Source organism: Ovis canadensis, chromosome 1 (genome assembly GCF_042477335.2).
Source record: "Ovis canadensis isolate MfBH-ARS-UI-01 breed Bighorn chromosome 1, ARS-UI_OviCan_v2, whole genome shotgun sequence".
Taxonomy (NCBI): Eukaryota; Metazoa; Chordata; class Mammalia; order Artiodactyla; family Bovidae; genus Ovis; species Ovis canadensis.
This window is the reverse complement of record NC_091245.1, coordinates 40,162,546-40,187,170: the sequence shown is the minus strand read 5'-3', so window position 1 is coordinate 40,187,170 and position 24,625 is coordinate 40,162,546. Positions and strand designations below refer to the sequence as shown.

Below are 24,625 nucleotides of genomic sequence, written 5' to 3'. Positions count from 1 at the left end.
CATGCAATTACAATCGAAAAGCAGTGGTCAGAACCACACTCTGATATCTCTGGGCTTTCTGTTCACTCAAAGCCAGAATTGGAGTAGAAATGTTCTCCATTTCTTGAAAAGTACTTGCTCTGTAACTTACAGTGAAAGCTTATATTAGGGCTCATAAATACAGGAAAGAAAAGTTTAAATGATGTTGAATGAGGGTTTTTGGATTGGCTTTGCTGTCTGGCACTCACTGTATGACTTAAAAACAGTTTCTAAGAACCAGAAGCCTGGAACACAGAAGGAACTTGATAAAAATGTGTTAAGCAAATAATAAAACTTTGTTGTATGTGGAGAAAATATTTCAGGACAGATGTTCAATTTAACACACATTCATTGAGCACCAACTTATATGCTAGGTGCTGTGTTAGGCGTGGCAATATATTTATGACTAACTCACAGACTGAAAACCTCATAGCACAACACGTGCTCCTCAAAAACAAGGCCTTATCTTGCTTCTTCTCCTTTTAATGTGCTCTGCACACATGACACACTTTGCCAATATTCACAAGTATAGTTCTAACTGGAAGCTTTCCACACCCTATTCACACAGTGGGAACTGCTGAGTGATGGAGGTGGATTGGGATGTAAGAGCTCGGCTTCTCAACCTTCTATACTTTTGGAACCATCTCCCAGCGGGGTTGGTAAATCCTTCTTATCTAATCTCTCTGCATTCCCTCCCTCTGCTCCTTCTCTGCAGAGAACTGAGTTTCAAGGGGTTTGATGAAGAGATGGAGGTTAGCTACTTCACTGGAACTGTGGCCCTCTGTGTTCTGGGCCAGCTGCTGAGTGACTTACCCGTCTCCTCTCTACAGGGCACCTCCACCCTGAACTGCCTGAGTAGCTGTGTTGAAAGTTATCCTTGAGTTTATCTTGAATTGAAAATTATATTATCACTTCCTGGGCTGGGCTAATGCCCAGCTACACTTCTCCACTGTGGCTGAGACTTGGAAGCAGATAAGAAAAGGAAAGAATTCATCAAAAGCTGGTCACTTTATCTTTCTGCAGAAAGGGACTAAAGCCAAAGGCCAATGAGAGGAAAGGAAATAGAGACTTCAAGGTCTCTGGTTGGGGTTCACATCTAGATATGTTGTCCAGAAGGACTCTAGCTGGAAAGAAGCCATGGTCTTTTTGCTAAAACAGCAATGATGATGATGGTGACATTAGTCAACATTATGAAGCTCCTAATATGTACCAGGCCCAGTGCTACCCACATTATAAGCATCATCTTATATTTTACCTTTACAACAAGCTTATGAGATACTTTTTCTTAACCATGGTCTTTCTCAGACTGATTCTTCAGGAGACCTCATAAGATGAAAGAAAAGAAATACAACTTAAATTCACTGAACTTTAATTATCTACCAGGCCCCATGCCAGGACTTTCGATGTGTAAATAGTTCACAGTGGAATAGTTCAGTCAGTAAGTCAACAAATGCTGTTTCATTCATTGGACGAATACTTACTGAATTCTATGAGGTATTAAGTAATTCATATTCATAGTCTCATCACTGCCAATGACAATTCTATAAGATAGGTACTATTATTGCCATCTCAAGTGAAAGTCACTTAGTAGTGTCCAATTCTTTGTGACCCCATGGACTATACAGTCCACAGACTTCTCCAGGCCAAAATACTGGAGTGGGTAGCCGTTCCCTCCTCCAGAGGATCTTCCCAACCCAGGCATTGAACCTAGGTCTCCCACATTGCAGCCAGATTCTTTTCCAGCTGAGCCACAAGGGAAGTTAGATGTTGTCTTTCTCCTTCCCTTCCTCCCATCCCCCCATTCTCCTTTTTTTAAATGAATATTTACTGAATGTTGGCTATGTTCTAGGACTGGGATAGAATGATATATGAAGCAGATAATGCTCTGACCTCATGAAACTTATTTTGCAGACAAATAAAGGCATAAAAAAGAAAATATTAGGTGGTGACCATACTCTGTATCAATGAAGCAGTTATAGGATAGAAAGTGCCTGGGGCTACTGTAGATTCAGGGATCATTTCTGAGGAGGTGACATTTTAGGTGGGCACTAAATAACAAGAAAAGAGTGACTCATGTTAAGATCTCGGAACAAAGCCTTTCAAGCAGAGAGAACAGCTAGCTCAGGAATCCTAGGGCCTGCAGAACAAGCCTGGAGAGTCCAAGGAACAGAACCTCCGCCAGCGTGGCTAGAGTTGAATGATGGTGGTGGAAGGCCAGAGGGAAACAGGGAGGCTTACACGTCAGGGCAAGGAGTCGGAAATCTATTCCAAATGGGAAGTCCAGGGGAGTGAGGGGCCTAAGAGGGCAGAAAATAGTTTTAAAAGCTCACTCTGGTTTCTGCAATGAGAAATTGCTTATAGGAGACAAGGGTGGAAGAAGGTAAAGCAGTGCTAAGGTGGTTACAGAATCTCAAATAGGAGAGTGGTGGAGAGGAGGGTCACAGGTGAGATGAAGAAGATGGGGTGGAGGGTCAGAAGCACTCGCTGGTGAAGTGAAAGGCCTGTTCTTTCAGGCCCCAGCACACTGGGCCGGCAGGTAGAGGGCAAAGATTAGTCTCTGTAGTTTCCACAGAGTTTGGCCAAAAGCTTGGCATTTTGTAGGTGATTGATAAGTATTTGTTGGCCTGAACTGATGCTTAGTGTTTGCTGTACTGGGTCTGTTTGCCTGTTAGAAAGCTCAAGAGATATACCAGGAGGCCTAGGCAAACGTGAGTGATATAATATTGGGACTCCCTAGTTCTCACAGGGTCCAATCCATCAATTTAATAATCCCTAAAGATTAAAACTGAAGAAGTTGAATATGAACTAGGTCCAGTTAAAGCCATTTAACTTTAACTTTTGTGAGCCTGTTAACTAATACAGGGATCAAAACATCTTCCCTGGAGAGCTGTTTTGGAGCAGAGAGGTGATATATGTGAGAAGTCCCAACCATTGCCTTATTTGGGGGAAGAAATTCAACAAAGGGAAGTTGCCATCATATGGAACAATACCCTGGGGCCTCAGAGGCCTCCTAAGATAGTACTAAACCTGTGATGTCTGTGGACATCAACAACATGCCCTGGTGGAGGTGGGGGAATATGGAATGACAGAGGAAGGACCTAAAAAAATGTGAAAATCAACCTTTTCAGAATTCTGGAAATTGGCCAAAGTCTTGCAACACTCTGAGAATTTATTCAAGAAAAGATCAGAGTCCTATGGAATTTTAACTTGCCCTATTCTCATCTGCCCCTTCTGAGTTCGGCAGTAACCTTGAAAACTGGCAGCTATGAAAGCCAGCAGCAGAGCGCTCACTGGAGGAGGCAAAGGGGGTTGCAGGGCCTCAAAATCCTGTCTGCAGAGAACTGGCATGATTTCACCTGTTGAGCAAGACTCTGGAAAAGCCCCATTCACAGAGCTTGATTTTTTTTTTTTAACTGGACTCGGAACTTCTGGGTGGGAAAAGCCCTAGCCCCAGGACATTTGTTTAAAAAAAAAAACAAAAAAAAAAAACAAAAAACCAACCTCATAGTTGCCTGGGCTAACAGTATCAGCTGGGGAAAAAATGGAGCCTAGCCAAAAAAAGCTCAAAAGCTCTCAAAGGGAGGATCTAAGGAATGAGACAGTTATAGGGGACTTTGACATACTTCTGGAGATGTGGAAGGATGCACTCATATGAGGTCATGTGAGGGGTTGTGTGCATACATAGGACAGATCCGAGAAAGCCTTAATCTCTCACCTCTGGCTAACTTTGAGGTCATGCTCAAGCAGGAAATGAAAGCAAAGATAGAATTATAAACTGGAGTGCTAAAGAGATTCCTCCAAAACACACATGGAACCCTTCAGCAAAGGGTGGGAGACTTATTGGTTTAAAGTAATTTCTGTCCAATTGTTAGCTGATCTCTGAGCTGAGCAGAGACTTCAGTAGCATACGTGATAGGGAATATAGACTATTCAGAATTATTCCAGAAAAGTCACTAAACAAACAGGAACAACAAAACACAGCAACATCAGAAAGGAAGTGATCCGATTTCTAGAATTACCACAATACATTATTTAAATGCTCAGTTTTCACAAAGCAGTAAGTTCTTTGAAAAGACTGACGAAATTGACAAATCTTTAGTTAGACTAGCTAGTTTTACCAAGAAAAAAAAATACAAGTTACTAAAATCAGATATGAAAGAAGAAACATCACAACTGATATTATAGAAATTTTAAAAATCATAAGGTAAACTCTAAACAACTATATATCAGTAACTTAGATAATTTAGACAAAATGGGCAAATTCCTAGAAAGACACAAAACTTGACTCATAAACAGAAAGCCTGAATAGATTTATAACAAGTGAAGAAGTTGAATCACTAATTTTGAAACTTCCCACAAAGAATGGTTCAGGTCCAAATAGCTTTACTGGTGAATTTTAGCCAAACATTCAAAGAAGAATTTTCACAAACCCTTCCTCAAAAATAGAAGAGCCTATTTCCCAACTCAATCTAAGAGGTCAGTATTATCCTGACATCAGAATTAAACAAAGACATTACACACAAAGAAAACTACAGAGTAATACCTTTTATAAACATAGATACAAAACTCCTCAAAAAAAAAAAAAACAAAACACTAGTGAACTGAATTCAGCAACATATGTAAATCATCTGCCTGCAATGCAGGAGACTCGGGTTCAATTCCTGGGTCAGGAAGATCCCTTGGAGAAGGAAATGGCAACCTACTCCAGTATTCTTGCCTGCAGAATCCAATCCCATGGACAGAGGAGCCTGGCGGGCTACAGTCCATGGGGTCGCAAGAGTTGGACACAACTTGGTGACTAAACCACCACCACCAAAAAGGAATTATACATCATGACCAAATGGAAATTATTTCAGGAATATAGTGAAAGCCGCTCAGTCATGTCCGACTCTGCGACCCCATGGACTATACAGTCCATGCAATTCTCCAGGCTAAAATACTGGAGTAAGTAGCCGTTCCCTTCTCCAGGGGATCTTCCCAACTCAGGGACCCAACCCAGGTCTCCCGCATTGCAGGTTGATTATTTACCAGCTGATCCACAAGGGAAGCCCAAGAATATTGGGGCGGGTAGCCTATTGCTTCTCCAGGGGATCTTCCCGACCCAGGAATTGAACCCAGATGTCCTGCATTGAAGGCAGATTCTTTATCAGCTCAGCTATCAGCTGAGCCCAGGAATTTTAAGCTTGGTTTGATATTAAAAATTAATCAACATAGTATACCACACTAACATATAATAAAGGACCAAAAAATCATGATCATCTCAATAGACACAGAAAAACATTTGACAAAATCCAACACCCTTTTATAGTAAAAAATATTCAAAAAAGTAGGGAAAGGACAGAACTAAAGGGTATCTATAAAAAAACAACTGCTAGCATCATAAAGTTTTCCCTTAAGATCAGGGAAAAGACGATGTCTGTTCTCACCTCTTCTATTTAACACTGTACAGGAGGCTCTAGACTAGAAATAAAAAGCACATACATTGAAAATAAAGAAGTAAAGCAGTTTCTATTTGTAGATAACATGATCATATGATAGAAAATACTAAGGAATAGGAATGGCAACCCACTCCATTATGCTTGCTTGGGAAATCCCATGGACAGAGGAGCCTGGCAGGCTACAGTCTATGGGGTCACAGGAGTCAAACATGACTTAGCAACTAAACTACCAGCTACATATATACACACACATACATACATACAAATACTGAGCTTCCCTGGTGGCTCAGATGGTAGAGAATCTACCTGCAATGCGGGAGACCTGGGTTTGATCTCTGGAAAAGGGAACAGCTACCCACTCCAGTATTCTGGCCTGGAGAATTCCATGAACAGAGGAGCCTGGCAGGCTACAGTCCATGAGGTCACAGAGTCGGACACAACTGAGCGAATTTCACTCACACCCATACACACACAGCTAATAAATGAGTTTAGCAAGGGTATAAAATTAAATTGGAGAAGGAAACAGCAATCCACTCCAATATTCTTGCCTGGGAAATCACAAGGACTGAGAAGCCTGATAGGCTACACTCCTTGGGGTCGCAATGGGTTGGACATGACTTAGCAAAGACATAAAACTGACATACAAAAATCAGTTGTATCTCTATACAGTAGCAGTGAATAATCTGAAAATTAAGAAAATAATTCCATATACAATAGCAAGAAAAATAATAAAATATTTAGGAATAAATTTAATGTAAAGGAGTAAAATTATACACTGAAACCTATGAAACATAATTGAAAGAAATTAAATAGAAAGACATCTCATATTCATGCATTGGAAGATTTAATGTTTGGATGGCAACACTCCAAGTTCATCGACAGAGCCAATGCCATTTCATATAAAACACCTGGCTGGCCTCTTGGCAGAGATTAACAAGCTGCCCCTAAAATTCATATGGAAATAAAAGGAAACAGAATAGGTGAAAAAAAGTCTTTAAAAAGAAGAATAATTTTGGAGGATGGAATGATCAGCTTTATGCGTCAACTTGGCAAGGTACAGTTCCCAGTTTTTCAAACACTATTCCAGTTGCAAGGTACAGTTCCCAGTTTTTCAAACACTATTCCAGTTGCAGTTGTGAAAATACTTTTTAGATGTGATTAACATCTGTAGTCAGCTAACTGTAGGAAATCATCCTCAGTAAATGAGCGAGTTTCAGTCAATCAGTTGAAAGGCTTTTAGTGCAGAAGTAATAAGGTTTTCTTGATGAAGATGAAATTCTACCTGTGGACTGCAGCATGAGTACCTGGTGAGGAGTGTCTAGCCTGCCCCTCCTGACACTCTATCCTGTGGATTTCAGACTTGGCTAGCTAGCCCACACAATCATATAAGCCAATTCTTTGAAATAAATCTCTTTGCATATACGTACATATAACATTTTATTGGTTCTGTTTTTTCAGTAGAACACTGAAAGCAAAGACTCACATTTTCTGATTTCAAAACTTACTACAAATCTATAGTAATCAAGAAAGACTGTGTGGGGAACTGGCCTGAGGATACTCACATAGATCAATGGAGTAGAATTGAGAGTCCAGAAACAAACACATACATTTATAGTTAATTGGTTCTTAACAGAGTGCCAAGACAATAGGTAAAGAATAGTCTTTTCCACACAGTGTTGGGAAGACTGGATTTCCATGTGCAAAAGAATGAATCTGGATTTCCTATCTCACACATTAGGCAAAATTTAACTCAACATGGACCAAAAACCTAAATGAAAGAACTAAAATTATAAAAGCAAGAAGGAAAGACAGGAGTAAACCTTTGTGACCTTGTTTCAGGCAATGGTTTCTCAAAGACACAAATAGCCAAACAAAAAATAACAATAAATTGCACTTCATCAAAATGAAAAACCTTTTTGTTTTAAAGAACATTATTAAGAAAATGAATATTTTTCTCCCACAGAGTGGAGAGAAGTCATATATCTGATAAGATTAGAGTATCCAAAATATGTGAATAACTCTTAAAACTAAAGAATAAAAAGACACATACACACACACAAAACCAATTTAAAAATAGGCAAAGAATTCAAACAGACATTTCTCCAAAGAAGATGTACAAGTACCTAATGACCGTATGAGAAGATGTTCAACATCATTAGGCATTAGGAAAATGCAAATCAAAATTACAATTGAAAAAAATCACAACTTCACATCCACTAGGATGGTCGTAATAATTAAAAATAAATAAAAGGAAAATGAGAGACATTGTAACCCTCATACATTCCTCATAGGAGTATAAAATGGCACAGCCCCTTTGGGAAACGGTTTTGTAGTTCCTCAAAAAGTTAGATACAGAATAACTATATACCTATGGAATTTCATTCCTAGGTAGACATTCAAGAAAACAGAAAAGACACACCCTGCAAAAACTTGTACATGAACAGCACAGCATTATTCAGAATAGGTGAAGGTGGCAGTAATACAAAAGTCTGCCAATAAACGAATGGATAAAGAAAATGTGGAATACACTGGAATACTATTCAGCCATAAAAAAGGACGAAGTACCAACACATGCTATAATGTGGACAAACCTCGAAGCCATTATGCTAAGTGAAGGAAGGCAGGCACAAAAGGACAAATACTGTGTGATTCTAATTACATGATATATCAAAAACAGGTAAATCCAAAGAGACAGAAAGTAAAGGAGAGGCTATCAGGGGCTGGGAGGAGATTCTTTCTCCTCCCAGGTGATGAAAATGTTTCAAAATAACATAATAGTGAAAGTCATACAACACTGAGTATACTAGAAACACTTTACAAAGGTGAATTTTATGGCATATGAAGTATATCTCAGTAAAATTGTTATTTAAAAAAGGAAAAAAAAAAAGTGAAAAAGAAGGCCCCTGTCCTGGGCACACATACACAGAAAATAAAGTGAATGAGAATAAAGAGTACACAGGGGATTCTCTGCTTCTAGGGTGGTGCCACTGAGTGCTGGCTCAGTGACCTAAACCTTAAACATCCATTTCCATGGTTTGACACTGCTCCGGTGCCAGGGATCACTTCTCTGCATCTTTCATCCTGTGTCCTTGAAACAGAAGACAACTGTGATTCTATCCTGTGAAGATGTGTGGCATTGCCAGGGGGAGTGATGGACATGGCTTGGAGCACAGGAAAGATTGCAGTGGCAAAAGCACTGCAGTCAGAGACAAATTAATCAACTTGTCAACTTCTTTCCAGTTTGAATGCAATAGACTCTCATATTATAAACTATCATTCCAAATATAACCAAGCATTCATTTTCATGTATTCCAATCATTGCTTCTGAAAAGTTCTCCCAAATCAGGGTAATATTTGCAAGAGTTTCACATGGCTGAGATAAATTCTTTAATATTAAGCATTATAAGTTGAATCATTTCTGCCCCCACCAAATTAACATGCTGAAGTCCTAATGTCCAGTAGCTCAGCACATGGTCATATTTGGAAATAGGGTAACTTGATTACAGAGGTCAGTTGTTACCCTGTATCTGAGTTAACACAGGGTCACTGGGATGGGCCCAAATACAATATGACTGGTATCTTTATGAAAGAGGAAATTTAGTGACACACACAAAGGGAGAATGCTGTGAGAATATCAAAGCGGAAAATGGGGTGATGCATCTGCAAGAATACACACTATGTGAAGATCTCATGTAAAACAACATAGGCATTCATTTCGCTGAAATGAAGGCAATAAAAGAAGTTTCAATTACTTATAATATCTCTGGCTCATGAACAGAGCATGTAGACATGAATAAGAATCATTCAAGTGGTTAGTTTTGACAGTTCCTGGCTTCTAGTCCTACACAAATTTTGCATGTATGTTTAAATGTTGTCATTATGAAAGTATATTTGTTAATGTGGGAGGACAGAACATATTTCACTGAACAGTTTGCTAGCTTGATTTATAACATTTAAATATGTAGACGTGTGGTATGTGGGCCTCCATTTGAGTTCATGCCCCAGGCCCTGATAATTGTTAGAGGTGGGCCAGGACCCAGCAGCTAGCCCGCAGAAGAAAGCTAGCCCGCAGCTATGAACAGAAGCCAAACCAATGTTTCAAACTTGCTCTTGCTACAACCTAAAATGCCATCCTGGAAGCTTCGTGTGAAGACCTGATGCGTCCCTAGGGGGAGTGGCAAGTGCCTCACATGCTTTGTCTTTCTGGGCTAAAATCCCAAGGGCCCTACAAGCCCGTCCCAGTCTAGGGATGTGCTGTGGCCTCAACGGGTGCCCAGTTCTCGCCAGGTTTCATACACCTAATACATCTCACTGCTCTAAACATCAGGGTGTGTCATGCACTTGCATTTGACTTCCTTGCAGTAACTCTTATGGTGCCACCTTCAAGCGACAAGAGCAGTCTTATAACCGCACTTCACTCCTGCCTTGGGAAAAGACTGTGCGGTTTGACAAAAGGCTTTCAGAGCGCTCCTCAGTGTGATATCCCCCACGGCTATTATTTTGTTACATTCTGCCTGTCTCCTTGTGGGAGGTTTGGCATCTTGTTGAGGATAGGGAAGGGAACTAGCATTCCATTTGGGAGTTAGTCTTACGAAGAGAGGAACTCTTGGAGATAGGGTGACTGGTGGCAATTGAGAAAGGAGAAAAAAGCAGGATCTATCACTAGTTTCTAAGGGAATGAAAGAAAAGGGTACCAAAATGCCAACTAGCAATGCCAAAATGGGGATGAAAATTGAGCTGCAGAAGGCCCTGTGAGATTTCCAACTTTGATTGTATTTTATTGCAGCTCCCTTCAAGCAAACATGGCAACTGTACAGTTCATGTTACCGCAAACTAACATGATAGATAAATGAACAGCTCGCATAAAACAGAGTGCCTGACATCAAAGGATACTTTGAGCTATCACTGAGAATCTTTAAGGAACTTCAATAACCTTTCCATAGATATCAGCTCACAAAAGTGGTGTCCTATCTTTGTAAGAAATTAAAAATCATGAGAAAATAGACTGAGTTCATCAGAAAGGCAGTAACAAAGAAAGAATGAAAACTTCAAGAAGCAAAGACATAAAAAGGTTTAAAAATACTTTTGATACTAAAAAAAGGACCTCTGATACAAATACAACAGGTAGAAATTCAACAGCCCAGTGTTTAAGAACAAAGGCAGATTAGTGAACCACATTAATCAACTTAGGACAGAGATTATCAGCTGCATTTGAAACTCAGATTAACAGGAACAAACAAGGTACCAGAGTGGGAACCATTTTTACAGCCGGTAACAAGTTTTCATCTTTGTTTAAATAAGACTTCAAAAGGATTCCATATATCAACAAATAAGTGAGTTCATTCTAAAAAAAGATTAACTTCAAGAAACGCAAGGCAGAGTGACCACACTTCTGACCTGCTTTAAGATCAATCAACATTTTCTACCTGGGCAAGTAGAACGCAATTAGCACACGGGTGATTTTAAAGACTCTTTAACAGTCGCCTTTAACTGGCTGATGAAATAGCAGAACAGTGTGGCCGAAAGCCAGTGTTTATTTTTACCCATTACCTGTTTTATTAATGGGATTGTGGGCCACTGGACCTCCAGGCACACACAAATATATTAAAATATCCCACACTGTAATTAAGAGGCACAGAGGGGATCAGGGCAAATTAAGTGGTTTTTGTATTTGCCATTGGTTTAGTCTAGGTCAGGCATTTGGATGCTCTCATGGCAGAGCCCAGTGAGTTTTACTTAAGAAATCCACAGAAAATGAAATACATTTTCTTGCAGAGCAAGGACTTTAATAAGCAGGTCATCCCCCACCCCTGCCCAAATAAAAATATACATAAAGAAAAATCCCCCAAGTGAATACTCCTAGAATGAAAGAAGAGATTCCCTCAAACAGAAAGGGAAAGATGCAGCAACAATAGGGTCAGTGAAAGAAACTGGATTTTGAGACTCGAAATGAAACAAACATAATTCTCATCCAGACACTGGGCTTTCTTTTCCTCAGCAAGTCAAAACTTCTGCCTCTGAGTTCTTAAAGGGAATAAGAATAAAGTGATCACCTAGCAGATGACCTGCTCAATAAGTAAAGCATCAGGAATGAAGTACAGACCCTTTGAGGCAAAGGCTACAGTATAGGTTCCTAAGCCAGCACTGTTTCATTTTTTGGTGTGATTTTACTAAATCCATTGTAACTAAATGTTAGTTTAATTTGAAAATATTACATGTAAATAGACTCTTTGCTTTGATTGTTCAGAATCAACATGACCACAATTGAGATTACTGCCAGGGCTGGTCTCCTGTGAATCTTCATATCAAAGAAAAAGCAAAATGGAATGAGGGCAGGGCAAAATGGAATGAAATCTGGGAACACAGTGTTTTGACCCAAGCAGAGGACAAAACAGCCTTTGCCCCAGCAACCTCGGCGGAAACCCTTGAAAATGACTCGAAAGAAGATGCAAGTACTTACGAAGATCCTGGACTTGCGGTGGGAGGGGGCCCTGAAGAAATGAAAGAAAAAGAAAGGAAACAGTCAGCCTGGGTTATTGAAAGGTAAGCTTCAGTACAGTCAAACCATTACAATCTAAAGTTCTCAACCACCCCAAGGTGATATTTATTTTTCTGGAATTTATTATTTTGGTCCAGCTCCCCCAGCCACCTCTAGGAAAAAACCAATGAGATTATCCCATGGTTCAGAGCCTGAAAAATGCTAAGACCACGGTTGAAAAATGAGTCAATAGAGTAGGCATTATCGTGAGATGCAGGGAGTTTCAGTGGGAGGCTGAATGAGCACAAGGATATTGATACAACCACAGGCAGGGGTCTTTGATGCCAGCTGGATCAAAAAGGGGCACGTGTGCTGGAAATCTTCCCAACTTCTCTGGACAAGGAACATCCTCGCTGAGAAGAATTCACTGGTGTGGTGATTTAGAACTGCAGCTGAGGTTAGACCGATCTGGACCCTGCTCTTGCTCTGCTGTTTACTGGCTGGGTGACCTTGAACATGATACTTAACTGCTGGTTTATGTATTTCTAAAATGGGTACAAGTGTTCCAGCTTCTGTGTTGCTGGGCACACCCAGTAGATGCTCATTTCTCCATCCCTCCTCAACCCCGTGGAGGCTGAGTCAAAGGTCGTCCCCTGTAGGAAGCCGCTTACCGAACTTGACAAACAGGACTCCGGTGGTAGAAACCACCTTCTTGCCATTTGTCGCCACACACTGGAAGTAGCCTGTGTCTGTGGTGTCAAGATTTCTAATCCGCAGTCGAGAGCCATAGTTGGTTGCCCTAAAGGAGATCCTCCGGGGCTCCTGGACCACAGGGGCATCATTTTTGAACCAGCGGATGGTGGGCGGCGGATTCCCCGAGACTTTGCAGTGCAGTTCAGCCGTCTGCCCCAGGGACGTGGTGATGTTATTCATCGGCTCATCGAGGGTCAGGTAAGAATCTGTGCGTACAGGGAGAAGCAGGCAGATGAGAGGGGCAGACCACCTCCAAGAGACCCAGATTCACTCTGTGTGTCCCAGACCACAGAGAGACTTAACAGGAGCAGCATGGTGGAGACAAACGATGCATGAAGTCAGCCCTTTATCGAGACCCATGACTACTAAAGAACCAGCCACCGATCCTGCTGCTTGGAAGGAAATGTGTTACTAACTGTGGAATAAAACCCGGTTTTCAAATGATTATATAGTACCCATGGATAAATGGATTTTCCAGGCCAAGACAAAATGAACTTTTGTGTTTCAGAGTAATTAAAAAAAAAACTATGTGCTCCTTGTTACAACTGCAAATGATATAGTGAAGAAGAAAAAGAAGCAAAATTCACCTCAAATCTCCTCACCCCTTCTTAACATCCTGGCAAAGATCCTACCAGCTTGTCCACTTTTGATAAAAGAGAAAGCATGAAACATTGGAAAAGTAGGAGCAATATATTTATGTCTACATGGCCCAAGATCAGGAAGGATGCTGAAGATCTTCCTGCCAGTGATGGTATAACAAGGGTTATGAAGGCCAGGTTGCTAGCAGACAAAATGATGAGGCAATGAAACTATTTCCATAATGTTACTCATGTCAACTGTAACACATTATAAAAAGGAACTTCATGCATTCAATTTTTAATTGAGATATAATTTACATTCTATGAAATGTATCGATCTTAATTACACAGCTCCTCTAGTATCAACAAATGCATGTGCCTGTGTAATCAATGTCCCTATCAAGGTATAGAACAAGAGAACATTACCAATATCCCAGAAAGTACCCCCAAGATCCTTAATAGTCAATCACTCCTCCTACTCACAACCCCTCCCCCATGCCAGGCAACTATAGCTCTGATTTCTACCATCAGAGATTAATTTGCCTATTCTAAAATTCACATAAATGGAATCATACTGTTTTGCATTTGGCTTATTCTGAGATTTATTACATTAAACATTTAATATTGAATACATTTTAAGCTTATTCTTCAATAATATTTTAAATATCATAGTTATAGAATCCAGTTGCAGAGTAAATAATCAGTTAAATTTTTAAAAACTAAGTACAACAAAGTTTAAAAATTGGTCAATTACTCAATAACATATATGGAGTTTTCTTTGACTTCATTTTTCTTGACCATTCATCCTTGGGTAGATCCCCCTCCTCAACACCTCCCATTGTCCTCTGTCCTTCCCCCACCACAACCTGGGATGGCTTGCTAAGCAGCTGTCTTCACTGCTAGACAGTAAGCCCTTAGGGGCAGGCAGAATGTTTTGGTCATCACTGCGTCCTCAGAGATCCTACCATCTGGCAGCATTATCCAGTAGCACTTTCTCCTATAATGGACATGTTCTGTAATCTGTGTTGTCTAACTCATAGCTAGTAGTCACAAGTTGACCTATTTAGCAGATGAAATATGACTATAGTGACTAAAGAACTGAGGTGTTTTTTTTTTTTAATGTGGACCATTTTTAAACTCTTCATTGAATTTGTGACAAAATTATTTCTGCTTTTTGCATTTTGGTTTTTTGACCATGAGGCAGGTGGGATCTTAGCTCCCTGACCAGGGATTGAACCTGAACACCCCGCATGGAAGGCAAAGTCTTAACCATTTGAATGCAACAGAAGTCCCAGGAACTGAATTTTAAAATTTAAGTTAAATAGCCACAAGTGCCTAAGTGTACGGCAGCACAGGCAGAGCACAGCAAATTTGTTGAATTTAATAGAATTTTATTGATAACTTGTTTTTGAGATATCTAACTGGCTGATTTATGCTAAAGCCTTTGACTGTGTGGATCACAATGAACTGTGGAATATTCTTAATGAGATGGGAATACCAGACCACATTACCTGCCTCTTGAGAGACCTGTATGCAGGACAAGAAGCAATAGTGACAACTAGACATGGAACAATGGACTGGTTCAAAACTGGGAAAGAAGTACGTCAAGGCTGCATATTGTCACCCTGCTTATATAACATATATATAGAGTACAGCCTGCGAAATGCCCAGCTGGATAAAGCACAAGCTGGAATCAAGACTGGGAGAAATATCAACAACCTCAGATATGCAGATGATAACACTTTAACGGCAGAAAGTGAAGAGGATCTAAAGAGTCTTTTGATGAAGGTGAAAAAGGAGAGCGAAAAAGCTGGTTTAGAATTCAACATTCAAAAACCGAAGATCATGGCATCTGGTCCTATCTATTCATGGCAAATAGATGGGGAAAATGTGGAAACAGTGTCAGATTTCATTGTCCTGGGCTTCAAAATCACTGCAGATGGTGACTGCAATCATGAAATTTAAAAATTATGACAAACCTAGACAGTGTATTAAAAAGCAGAGACATCACTTTGTTGACAAAGGTCCATAAAGTGAAAGCTATTGTTCCAGTAGTCATGTATGGATATAAGAGTTGGACCATAAAGAAGGCTGAGTACTGAGGAATTGAAGCTTTCAAACTGTGGTGCTGGAGAAGACTCTTGAGAGTCCCATGGACTGCAAGGAGATCAAATCAGCCAATCCTAAAGGAAATCAACCCTGAATATCCATTTGAAGGACTGATGTTAAAGCTGAAGCTCTAACACTTTGGCCACTTGATGTGAAGAGCTGACTCATTAGAAAAGACCCTAGTGCTATGAATGACTGAGGGCAAGAGGAGAAGAGGACAACAGAGGATGAGATGGTTGGATGGCATCATTGACTCAATAGGCATGACTTTGAGCAACCTCTGGGGTATGGTGATGGACAGGGAGGCCTGGCATGCTGCAGTCCATGGCATTACAAAGAGCTGGACAAGACTTAGTGACTGAACAACAACAACTGGCTAATTTAACCACTCAGATGACTGTAAATGCTTTCATAAAGGCCAACAATAAATCATTCACTATTTGCCTTAATTTTCCACCAAAAATTGGGTAGAGAGGTTGTCAAGGTCTGGGCAGCTCCACAGGAATGAGTCATCCATGTGAATGGCATGTATCGTGTTCCTAACATGTGAGGTGTGGTCAGGGAGTAGAAACTAGTTTACAGGTGGTTTTCTGGAGCTATTGGAATGGCTTTGCAGTTCTGTTGGGAACCTAAAGAATGGATAACTATGTCCTCTCTGTAGAAAAGAAACATAGAAATAGCCGTCACACAACAATGCCAATGTAAGCATAGTTATTAATACTTCACTGGGCAGATTCTGGAATTTGATTGTGCTGGAATCCAGTGTCTGTCCCCACTATCCTGGGTGACTTTGGGCAAGTTACTTAACTTTTTCTATACCTCAGTTTAACCAACTAAAAAACAGAAATAATAAAGAAGACTCTACCTGACAAAACTGTGAGAGGATTAAAATTAAATCAGGAGAGACTTGGAAGATATTTAAACTAGCTATGGCAAAGGTGAAAGTGAAAGTGTTAAGTCTCTCAGCCTGCCAGGCTCCTCTGTCCATGGAATTCTCGAGGCAAGAATTCTGGAGCAGGTTGCCATTCCCTTCTCCAGGGGATCTTTCTGACCCAGGGACTGAACCCCAGTCTCCCACATTTCAGGCAGATTCTTTACCATCTGAGCCACCAGAGAAGCTCCATGGCAAAAGGTAAGCACTCAAAAATGTTAACCAATGATCTATTATTTTTATTTTTCTTAAGTTCCTTTTAATATTTTTTTTTAATGTGGACCATTTTTACAACCAGGGATGGAACCTGCACCCCCTGTAGCGGAAGACAAAGATTTAGCCACTGGGCTGCCAGGGAAGTCCCTCTGTTATTTTTATAATAACTTCTGTATAATGCTTTTACCTTGTCTCCTGTTGGCCTCTAACAATCCCGCAAAGTAGGAAATGCACAGAAATCACAATGCCTGGCTGCAGATAAGGAGATGTCTCAGAGATTAGCTGATTGGCCCTGTGGTCACACAGTAAGTTGTACATTATACCCCAAGCTTCCAACACTAACAGCTTTGGGTCCTCAGGCTCAGCCAAGCAGCCAGACAAAGTCCAACTGTGCCAGCTGGTTAGTTCAGCAGTAAGAACAAATAGACTCTAAGTCCTGCCATACGCCAGGGGCTTTGCCTTAATGTTTACCTGTCCAATATCCTGCAAAGGAGGAACTGTTATAGCTGCTCGACAATGAGGAGACACAGGACCAGAGAGGTTAAGTGACGTGTCAAGGTCTGGTTCAGCTTTCCCTGGTTCCAAAACCTAGCACTTTGCACTCCATCGGATGGCTTTGGTAGCTTGAGCTCCACGGAGGAGTGGGGATAGAATTCAGATTTCTTCCTTAAAGAAGAGCTGCGGTTTACACACTTCCACATACAGGCAGGGCTGTGATCTTCCCCTGCCTCCGGCCAGGATTATCTGGTGAATGGGTCTAAGATTGTGCCACGTGTTCTGACTGGTGTTATGGTTTCCCTCCCAAAGCCAAGCACCTCACTTGACCTGATATGCCCTGCAGGCCCTTCTGTTTGAAGCTACATCCTGTTTTCTGTCTTTTCAGGAGCACGGGTCCAGCTTTGAGTTGGAGGGGTGTCTTCCATGGCAAGAGCTATACCAGCTCCCAGGTACTCCCACAGCTTGGCTCTCCCTCCCAGATTTCTACCTATTTTAAATATCAAAGCCAGCCAATATCCATCTCACTCCCCAGAGGCCAGGACAATAGTTTTTGAGTGCCAGGCATCTCAGTGGTGAGACATCACCACCGAGGCATCTCATGACTGCTGAATTTTAGTCAAGAAAAAAAAGCCATTTCTACTTTATTTCTTTGTCCCCACCTCCCTCCCCCACCCCCCATCTGCCCATAGGCAGTTGCCTAAAATCCCAGCAAGCTTCTTGGCCCTCATAGCATAAAATATAAAAGGGTGAATAGGAACTTAACTTCTTTTGCTCCCAAAGCCCAGTTACTTCACGTGATACACTCACAGACACACAGTTCTTCACTTTTTCTCTTCTAGGAACATAGATCAGCCCAGAGACAGAGAGTCCTGTAGCTGGGTGGAGTATTTCAACCATTCTCTGAAAAGTGAAAGTATCGGTCACTCAGTCCTGTCCGACTCTTTGTGACCCCAGGGACTGTAGCCCATCAAGCTCCTCTGTCCATGGGATTCTCCAAGCAAACCCATCCTGACCCAGGAATCAAACGGGTCTCCAGTATTATAATCAGTCTGAACCATCAGGGAAGCCAGTATTCTCTGAAGCTGTACTCAAATTTATTGGAAACAATTTAGTATGGGCTGATCCACCAGATGAAATCAACCCTCACAGGCTCTGAAACTTGAATGCCTAAATTTACATCCTGGTTCTGCTGCTTATCAGCTGTGTGACTTTGGGCAAGTTATGTAACCTCTCTGTGCTTCAAGTTTTGTTACCTGTGAAATTAGGCCAATAATTTTATCATCCTCATAGGGTTACTGTGAGGATTAAATTAATTATACACAGTGTTTTGAACAGGGTCTGGCACACAGCAAGCAGCATATGAAAGTTTCTGTTATTGTCAGGTATTTTTTTTTCCTTTCTCTCACGAATAACTTATACTTAAAAATGGGGGATGATTATCCATCCAACTGATTACTTTCCTCGCCGAGTTCAGTTCTGAGTTTACAGAACAGGAGATCTGAGAAGTGAGGCCACCTGTCTGAAGCCACATAACTAGCACATTGCTGGCAAGAGTAGTTAATTTGTCTGTGCAGCTCTAAATCATATTTACCTAAAAACAAAAACAAGGGTAATAAGGCATCTTGAAATCAGTGTAGTAGCTGGTTCAAGCAGCATGTTTCCAGGAAGAACAAAGGAAATGTAAACAAATCTTTGTGTTCACTTAACAAAGGAGCCTTGCCATAAACACAGGGAATTTCATTTTAACTTTTTACTAATAAAGAATAATGTTCGGTTTATTTGCCATCTGTAGCTGCTCACTTAGTAAGTAAAACAAGCAAATGGTCTGGTCCTCAGTTTGGCAAAGACTGGAAGCATCAGAACAACATTTGGCTGAAACAACACACAAGCATTTTGTGACCGGAATAAAATAAAAACGCATGTCTAAATCATTACTATCACCCGTGTTGTTAACAAGCCCCTGGCTGTAATCCATTATCTTCCCAGAACTAGCTGGATCCTCCTGGAGCAAGCTCATGAGCCACACAAAGGGACCCAACTCTCTGTTCTACACCCAGCACTTGTGGCTGCTGCAGGTTTTAGACTCGTCATTTCTTTCAGGGAACACTTGAGCCTCCCAGTGAAAACAGCCCAGGGCAGAGGGAATCTGTAAACTGGGCCTGGTATCAGCTCTGCTGCTAGCTGCTGTCAGGCAGCCCCTCGCCTCCCTGGGCTTTGAGGTCACGATCTACCACGTGGCTTGTGAGGTCTGTACCGCCTGGAATAATGTCTGCTTCCATAAGAGAAGCTCCAGAGCACTGGATGGCACACTCTCAGGAGATTCAGGATGGAGATAAAACCAGAATACCGGCCCTAATAGTTAAGGTGCATACCAAAGGAATACTTTCATTAAGCCCAGACTCTTGCCCTTCTCATATATAGAAAAGCACTAAATTCATTAACTTGATATATCTAATATTCATTTAATTAGCAGGAATCTTTTGATGTTCTTACTACCTGGTCTTTTTTGTTCATTTGGTTTTGGGGGACTTTTTAAAAATAAGTAGTTGGATTTTATTTTATTTATTTTTTTGTTGTGCCATGTGGCATGTGGGATTTTAGTTCATCAACAGGGGATTAAACTTGCATCCCCTGTATTAGAAGCACACGATCTTAATCACTGGACCACCAGGGTAGTCCCAAGGGCTTTTTTTTGGTAAAGCTCCTATATATCTTGGCCCTTTCCATATCTCTTCAGAACTGTCCCCAGAGCTATCTAAGAGGCTGTACCCCAGGCTTAAGCCCTCAGTAAGTCAACCAAATAAAATATAATTCTCAGTTTTTAGGGTGTTCATTTTTTTTAGTTGACAGCAGACAGCTGATACTGACTGAATTTGAATGCCAGACAAAGACATTTGGCTTCTACATTTAAACCTGGCTATTAATACTGTTAAAAAAGAGAAAATAGGTCCAAAGTGGAGTCACTTGAAGTAAGTCCATGTCACCAAACCTAGACTTAACACCTAACTTAATTACAGTTGTAACCTCTTCCAGGAGTAGACTTTTATATTTTTAAAATTTTTATTGGAGGACAGTTGATTTAAAATGTGTTAGTTCCAGCTGTACAGCAAAGTGAATCAGCTATACATACACATATATCCACTCTTTTTTAGATTCTTTTCTCATTTAGGCCGTTACAGAGTATTGAGTAGAGTTCCTGATGCTATACAGTAGATCTTAATTAGTTATCTATTTTATTTATAGAATGTATATATGTCAATCCCAATCTCCCAGTTTATCCCTTCCTCCTACCTGCTCTGGTAATCATGTTTGCTTTCTACATCTGTGACTCTTTCTCTTTTGTATAAGTTCATTTGCACCATTCTTTTTTAGATTCCATGTATAAGCAATATCATACGCCATTTATCTTTCTCTGTCTGACTTCCTTCAGTCAGTATGACAGTCTCTAGGTCCATCCATGTTGTTGAAAAATGGCATTATTTTGCTCTTTTTATGGGTGAGTAATATTCCATTGTATATACGTACCACACCTTCTTGGTATCAGAATGACCATCACCAAAAAAATCTAGAAACAATAAGTGTTGGAGACGGTATGGAGAAAAGCAAAGCTCCTCGTACACTGTGGGTGGGAATATAAATTGGCGTAGCCACTGTGGAGAACAATATGGAGATTTCTTTAAAAAACTGAAAATAGAACTTTTTTTTTTTGAAAATAGAACTTTTAGGTTGTGTATTTTTTTCAGTCTTTCACTCTTGGGCATATATCTGAGGAAAACCTTAATTCAAACAGATACATGCACGCCAGTGTTCAATGAAGCACTGTTTAAATTGCCAAGACATGGAAGCAGTCTAAAGCATCAACAGGAGTGGATTCTTGAACCAGTCAGTCTGGAATTAGCTGGTCAGCACTAGTGCAGAAATATGCCTGATAGACCTTTGCTGTCCCCTAAAGGAAAGTGACCTTGCAATAAACAATCTACTCTGCTAGGAACAACCTTGTCCTGCCCCTTTCTACCTGTAAAAGTCTTGCATTTTGTACAGTTCTTCGAAACTCCTTTCTATCTGCTAGATGGGATGCTGCCAACTTATGAACTGTTGAATAAAGCCAATAAGATTTTTAAGATGTGTCCATGTCAATTTTGTCTTCTAACAAATATATTTTTTTCGTGGCTTGATTCAATATCTGTGACAATGTGTGTTTGAACTATGGAAGCTTTCTCATCCTTCTTTCCCTTCTTTTGTAGATGACAAAGGCTGAAATGGCAGGGTGGGGAGTGGGAGATAGGGCATAATCTGGTTTGAGAGAGAAAAAATTCCAATTCTGCTGACTCCACCTCTAGCTCTGTGCCTCTGAATGAACTATGTCTCCCAGTGTGGTACTAGTAATAAAGACCATGGTGACAATGATACAATAGTAATGATGATAAGAGCTAACATCTAAAGGGTACTTGTTACCATGGCAGCTATTGTTACAAATCATTGTTATTGTTCTCATCTTACGCATAAGATATCTAAGGCATGGGTATGGTAAAAAAAAAAAAAAAGCCATCCACACTGACAAAGCAAGTAGAAATAAGATTTAAAATAAATATTAAGTGCAATCCCAACCTAAATCTCAGCAAGTTATTTTGTGGATATTGACATACTGATTCTAAAGTTTAGAAGCAAAAGACCCAGAATAGCCAACATAATACTGTAGGAGAAGAACAAAGTTGGGGGGCTGACATTACCCAACTTCAAGACTTTCTGTAAAGCTACAGTAATCAAGTCACTGTGGTATCAGTGAAAGAATAGACATTATAGGCCCATGAAAGAAAATAGAGACCAGAAATAGAGCCCAGTTGACCCCTATGTGTAGTTAACTGATCTTTGACAAAGAAGCAAAGTCACTACAAAGTCACTACAAAGGAGCAAGGATAGTTTTTTCAACAAATAGTGTGGAAACAACTGGACACTCACAAGCAAGAAATGAATCTAGACACAGATTTTACACCATTCACAAAAATTAACTCAAAACGGATCATGGATCCAAACATAAACAGCAAAATTACAACATTCCTGGAAGATAACATACAAGAAAACCCAGATAATCTGATCTTGAGTATGGAAAATACTTTTTAGATGTGACAAAAAAGACATGATTGGTGAAATAAATAATTTATACATGAAACTTTATTAAAATTAAAAATGTCTGTTCTGCAAAAGACAATATCAACAGAATGAGAAGACAAGCCACAGACGAAGAAAACATTTGCAAAAGGCACATCTGATAAAATACTATTATCCAAAATATACAAAGAACTCTTAAAAGGAGTGGTAAGAAAGCAACCCCAGTAAAACATGGACCAAAATTTTTAAAGGGCTTCTCTGGTGGTTCAATCGGTTAAAGAATTCACCTGCAATGCATGAGACCCAGGTTCAATCTCTAGATTGGGAAAATATCCTAGAGAAGGAAATGGCAACCCACTGCAGTGTTCTTGCCTGAGAAATCCCATGGACAGAGGACAGAGTAGCCTGGCGGGCTATCATCCATGGGATTGCAACAGTTGGACATGAATCAGCAGGTCAACCACAACCACCACTAAGACTTTAAAAGACACGTCACCAAAGAATAAAAATTGCAAATAAGCATACGAAAAGATGTTCCACATAATATATCTTCAGGTAAATGCAAATTAAAAACAAGAAAATATCACTATACAGCCTTTGTATGTGTGTCTGACTCTTTGCGACCCCACCGACTGTAGCCCGCCATGTAGCTCCTCTGTCTATGGGATTTTCCTAGCAAAAATACAGGAATGGATTGCCATTTCTTTCTCCAGGGGATCTTCCCAGCCCCGGGATCAAACTCAAGTTTCTTGCATCTCCTGCATTGGCAGGCAGATTCTTTACCAATGAGCCACCTGAGTTTGTCCCTAAACTATTGTTGTTGATCTACTATTTGGCTTAAGAGCAGACAGCTGGATTCTCTTCTTGCTGAATTCAATCTGTTGTAATATATTGTTTTGGATGAAATATATGAGGAAAAGCTGGCTTCATACACTTGGAGAAGAGAGGTACTTTTATAGCTTCTCAAATAATTTCAATTCAGTTCAGTTGCTCAGTCGTGTCCGACTCTTTGCGACCCCATGAACCGCAGCATGCTAGGCCTCCCTGTATATCACCAACTCCTGGAGTCCACCCAAACCCATGTCCATTGAGTCGGTGATATCATCCAACAATCTCATCTTCTGTCGTCCCCTTGCATCCGGCCCACAATCTTTCCTAGCATCAGGGTCTTTTCAAATGAGTCAGCTCTTAACATCAAGTGGCCAAAGTATTGGAGTTTCAGTTTCAGCATTAGTCCTTCCAATGAACACCCAGGACTGATCTCCTTTAGGATGGACTGGTTGGATCTTCTTGTAGTCCAAGGGACTCTCAAGAGTCTTCTCCAACACCACAGTTCAAAAGCATCAATTCTTCAGTGCTCAGCTTTCTTTATAGTCCAACTCTCACATCCATATATGACTACTGGAAAAACCATAACCTTGACTAGATGGACCTTTGTTGGCAAAGTAATGTCTCTGCTTTTTAATATCCTGTCTAGGTTGTCACAACTTTCCTTCCAAGGAGTAAGCATCTTTTAATTTCATGGCTGCAATCACCATCTGCAGTGATTTTGGAGCCCAAAAAAATAAAGTCTGACACTGTTTCCACTGTTTCCCCATCTATTTGCCATGAAGTGATGGGACCAGATGCCATGATCTTCGTTTTCTGAATGTTGAGCTTTAAGGCAACTTTTTCACTCTCCTCTTTCACTTTCATCAAGAGGCTCTTTAGTTCTTCTTCACTTTCTGCCATAAGGGTGGTGTCATCTGCATATCTGAGGTTACTGATATTTCCCCCGGCAATCTTGATTCCAGCTTGTGCTTTTTCCATCCCAGCGTTTCTCATAATGTACTCTGCATATAAGTTAAATAAGCAGGGTGACAATATACAGCCTTGACGTACTCCTTTTCCTATTTAGAACCAGTTTGTTGTTCCATGTCCAGTTCTAACTGTTGCTTCCTGACCTACACATAGGTTTCTCAAGAGGTGGTCTGGTATTCCCATCTCTCAGAATTTTCCACAGTTTATTGTGATCCACACAGTCAAAGTCTTTGGCATAGTCCATAAAGCAGAAGTAGATGTTTTTCTGGAATTCTCTTTCTTTTTCAATGATCCAGCGGATGTTGGTAATTTGATCTCTGGTTCCTCTGCCTTTTCTAAAACCAGCTTGAACATCTGGAAGTTCATGGTTCATGTATTGCTCAAGCCTGGCTTGGAGAATTTTAAGCATTACTTTACTAGCGTGTGAAATGAGTGCAATTGTGTGGTAGTTGGAGCATTCTTTGCATTGCCTTTCTTTGGGATTGGAATGAAAACTGACCTTTTCCAGTCCTGTGGCCACTGCTGAGTTTTCCAAATTTGTTGGCATATTGAGTGTAGCACTTTCACAGCATCATCTTTTAGGATTTGAAATAGCTCAACTGGCATCCTATCACCTCCACTAGCTTTGTTCATAGTGATGCTTTGTAAGGCTCATTTGACTTCACATTCCAGGATGTCTGGCTCTAGGTGAGTGATC

At 40.5% G+C, this 24,625-nt stretch overlaps 1 protein-coding gene and 1 long non-coding RNA gene across 2 annotated transcripts in view; one reads left to right on the top strand and one right to left on the bottom strand.

Moving 5' to 3' along the window:
• ROR1 (receptor tyrosine kinase like orphan receptor 1) overlaps positions 1–24,625 on the bottom strand; it is a 458,130-nt gene that overhangs the window by 127,505 nt on the left and 306,000 nt on the right. Inside the window, exons 3-4 of the mRNA XM_069593578.1 lie at positions 12,606–12,893; positions 11,917–11,947 (exon numbers count right to left, since the gene is read on the bottom strand). Of these exons, the coding sequence (XP_069449679.1) occupies positions 11,917–11,947; positions 12,606–12,893 (319 nt within the window). The remainder of the gene's footprint in view (positions 1–11,916; positions 11,948–12,605; positions 12,894–24,625) is intronic.
• Positions 12,567–18,950, top strand: LOC138442356 (uncharacterized). Its single transcript, XR_011257660.1, has 4 exons — positions 12,567–12,885; positions 16,460–16,506; positions 17,405–17,468; positions 17,859–18,950. It is a non-coding gene; the product is annotated as an uncharacterized lncRNA (long non-coding RNA).